The 3,961-nt window shown below is 46.8% G+C and overlaps 1 protein-coding gene across 1 annotated transcript; it reads left to right on the top strand.

The window, feature by feature from the left end:
* The first annotated feature begins 2,617 nt into the window (after positions 1–2,617).
* LOC140913759 (olfactory receptor 52E8-like) lies at positions 2,618–3,697 on the top strand. Its single transcript, XM_073350561.1, has one exon. It carries the CDS (start codon positions 2,618–2,620, stop codon positions 3,695–3,697), a length of 1,080 nt encoding a protein of 359 aa, XP_073206662.1.
* The last annotated feature ends 264 nt before the right edge of the window (positions 3,698–3,961 follow it).

Here is a 3,961-nt window from a genome sequence, read left to right on the forward strand (position 1 = left end):
TCACAGGTACCTGTCCCTTGCTGCTAGACAAACCCAGTAAGATGTGTGCATAATGGGATTCAGAATAGGTCTATGGTCCTTTCAGCTATTGTCATAAATATAAAGGGAAGGGTAAACCCCTTTAAAATCCCTCCTGGCCAGAGGAAAAATCCTCTCACCTGTAAAGGGTTAAGAAGCTAAAGGTAACCTCGCTGGCACCTGACCAAAATGACCAATGAGGAGACAAGATATTTTCAAAAGCTGGGAGGAGGGAGAGAAACAAAGGGTCTGTGGCTGTCTGTATGCTGCTTTTTCTGGGGACAGAACAGGAATGGAGTCTTAGAACTTTTAGTAAGTAATCTAGCTAGGTATGTGTTAGATTATGATTTCTTTAAATGGCTGAGAAAAGAACTGTGCTGAATAGAATGACTATTTCTGTCTGTGTGTCTTTTTTGTAACTGAAGGTTTTGCCTAGAGGGATTCTCTATGTTTGAATCTAATTACCCTGTAAGGTACCTACCATCCTGATTTTACAGAGATGATTCCTTTACTTCTATTAAAAGTCTTCTTGTAAGAAAACTGAATGCTTTTTCATTGTTCTAAGATCCAAGGGTTTGGGTCTGTGGTCACCTATGCAAATTGGTGAGGATTTTTACCAAACCCTCCCCAGGAAGTGGGGTGCAAGGGTTGGGAGGATTTTGGGGGGAAAGACGTGTCCAAACTACGTTTCCCAGTAAACCCAGTTAAAGTTTGGTGGTGGCAGTGGAAATTCCAAGGGCAAAGGATAAAATTAATTTGTACCTTGAGGAAGTTTTAACCTAAGCTGGTAAAAGTAAGCTTAGGAGGTTTTCATGCAGGTCCCCACATCTGTACCCTAGCGTTCAGAGTGCGGGAGGAACCTTGACAAGGTCTATGGTCCTTTCAGCTATGCACAGTCAGTAAAGATCCCAGGGCCCTCTTTGCAGTTCCCCCTGCCCCAGCTGATGGCCTCCAGCCCCGAGGTGGCTGCATTTCAGTGGCACGGGGATCCTTCAGGATGAAAGGTGTCAGTAGATGGAGAATACAAGGCCAAATTCTGAGGTTGTGGCCTGTACTTCTTCTCAAGCCTCACTGAGGCAAAACTGCCCTTGGAGAAAGAACTGACTAAAAACCACAGGAGGCAGCTGTGTGTTAATGCACAGAGACTGTCACCTCCCCCTCTTGCATTTCAGGGCTTTGGCTGTTAACGGGGGAAGGAGGGTGTTCCTTCCCGACTCTGAACTCTGGGGTACAGATGTGGGGAACCGCATGCAAGACCCCCTAAGTTTATTTTTACCAGTTTAGGTTAAAAACTTTCCCAAGGCACAAAGTCCACCTTGTCCTTGAACAACATGCTGCCACCACCAAATGATTTAGACAAAGAATCAGGGAAAGGACCACATGGAGTTCCTGTTCCCCCAAAATATCCCCCCAAGCCCTTACACCTGCTTTCCTGGGAGACTTGAAAATAATATCCTAACCAATTGGTTACAAAGTGAACACAGACCCAAATCCCTGGATCTTTAGACACTGAAAAAAATTCAATCAATTCTTAAAAGAAGAATTTTATTTAAAAAAAAAAGAAAAGGTAAAAATCCTCTCTGTAAAATCAGGTTGGAAGATAGCTTTACAGGGTAACAAAATATGCACGTAACACAGAGGAACCCCCTCTAGCCTTAGTTTCAAAGTTACAACAAAACAGGGATAAACCTCCCTCCTGCAAAGGGAAAATTCACAAGTTGAGAAAACAAAGATAAACAAATACACCTTGCCTGGCTGTACTTACAATTTCTGTAACACGAGAGACTGGTTCAGAAGGGTTTGGAGGACATGGGTTGATGTCCGGTCCTTCTTAGTCCCAAGAGCGAATGAACACAGAAACAAAGAACCCAAAACAAAGCTCCCCCCAGATCTGAAAATATCTTTTGTCCCCATTGGTTCCTTTGGTCAGGTGCCAACCAGGTTATTTGAGCTTCTTAACCCCTTACAGGTAAGGAGGAATTTTAGGCTACGCTTATGGGTATGACAGGGGGAAAGGGCTGTTATCTGACTTTTATCTGCTGGAAAGCATGGAGGTGCTCGGGCTCCTCTCTGAACCAATTATAAGAATTTTTAAACATGGACAAGTCATCGTATCTCCTAGCTTCATTCCAGAAGTCAGCTGAACTGTTATGCCTGAAACTTTCAAAAAACAATTCAACCAGAAGCGCAGGCACCCAGCATGGGAAATCTCAGTCCAAAGGCTTAAAGTTTGGCAAACTTATAACTGACTGAAATTGACATCTTCTAATTGAAGTCTCAGACAGACTTAACTAAGGGGTCTGCTACTAGCACCAAATACAATGTCCAGTTGATTTGTGAATCCCATTCACCTAGGCCAGTGATTTCCAAACTGGTGTTGGCATTAGTAGGGCCAGTTGTTCATAATTTCTTTCTCTGAATAATGAAAATGTCATTTTTCAGTGGGTGAAGAGCGACCGATCTGCTTCCCCCATGAGAACAGCCCCCAGTAGTGCATGCAGTGTCTCATATTCACTTTGTCTCTCCATCCAGGCATTTGTATTGCGACCATCACCATAGACCCTGGGCACACACAGGGAGTCAGGGGGATGTACGGTACATGCAGGAGACACCGTTCTGCCTCAGAGTTGGACACCTTCTCCCCTACTCCATGTCAGATTCCAACACAACCGACTTCACCAACCCCTCCACCTTCATCCTGCTGGGCATTCCTGGCCTGGAGGCAGCCCATGTCTGGATCTCCATCCCCTTCTGCACCATGTACGCCATAGCCATCTTGGGGAACTTCACCATCCTGTTCATTGTGAAGACGGAGCCGAGCCTCCATGTGCCCATGTACTATTTCCTCTGCATGCTGGCTGTCAGCGACCTGGTCCTGTCTACTTCCACCCTGCCCAAAACTCTGAGTATCTTCTGGTTCAATTCCAGGGAAATCCACTTCAGTGCCTGCCTCACCCAGATGTACTTTATTCACTGCTTCTTAGCAATGGAGTCTGGGATCTTTGTGGCCATGGCTTTTGATCGTTACGTGGCCATCTGTGATCCTCTGAGACATTCCACCATCCTGACTAACCCTTTGGTGGCCAAGATCAGTCTGGCTGTGGTGCTGCGTGCTGGCATGGCCATATTGCCCTTTCCCTTCCTGGCGAGGCAGTGGCCATATTGCAGAACCAACATCATCCCCCACGCGTACTGTGAATACATGGCCGTGCTGAAGCTGGTCTGTGCTGACATCCTTGTCAGTAGTTACTATGGCCTCCTTCTGGCCCTCTTGGTGACTGCTTTGGATGTGTTTTTTATTGCCTTGTCCTATACCCAGATCCTCAGGGCCATCTTCAGACTCCCCACAAAGGAAGACCGGCTCAAGACTTTTGGGACCTGCGTCTCCCACCTCTGTGTTATCTTAGCCTTTTATATCCCAGGTCTCTTCTCCTTCCTCACGCACCGGTTTGGCCACAATGTGCCCCTGCAGTTCCACGTTCTCATGGCCAACATGTACCTTCTGGTGCCTGCCATGCTAAACCCTATCATCTACGGGGTGAGGACCAGACAGATCCGGGACAGGCTCCTCCGGCTCGTTACTCATAAAGGGATGAAAGATTTCTCCTGGTGCCCTGGCTCTCAGACTGAGTCCCATGCAGAACTGGTTGGTGACATTGGGCTGATCCCTCTTCCCTGAATCACTTACCAGAGAGTGAAAGTGACATTAAGCCCTTTCCTGACCTTATTGTGCTGTGTCAGTGTGCCGAACTGCGGAATCAATCTATGTACAATTCATTAACTCATAGGGATGTTACCTTTCCAATTTCTGCTAACTGGACCCCTGAGATGCTCCCCGACTCCTTCCTCCAAGGAGTATATCCCTGCTGCACATCTCACCTCAAGACTCCACCCACTTCTGCCCCCTTTCCCCCAAGGTCACACTCCTGGTGATCGCTCCTCT

The sequence above is a fragment of the Lepidochelys kempii genome, chromosome 1, assembly GCF_965140265.1.
Source record: "Lepidochelys kempii isolate rLepKem1 chromosome 1, rLepKem1.hap2, whole genome shotgun sequence".
In the NCBI taxonomy this organism is placed as follows: Eukaryota; Metazoa; Chordata; order Testudines; family Cheloniidae; genus Lepidochelys; species Lepidochelys kempii.

Bases quoted from the DNA above. Each gene is read 5' to 3' on its own strand.
- LOC140913759 (XM_073350561.1), top strand. From the start codon at position 2,618: ATGCAGGAGACACCGTTCTGCCTCAGAGTTGGACACCTTCTCCCCTAC.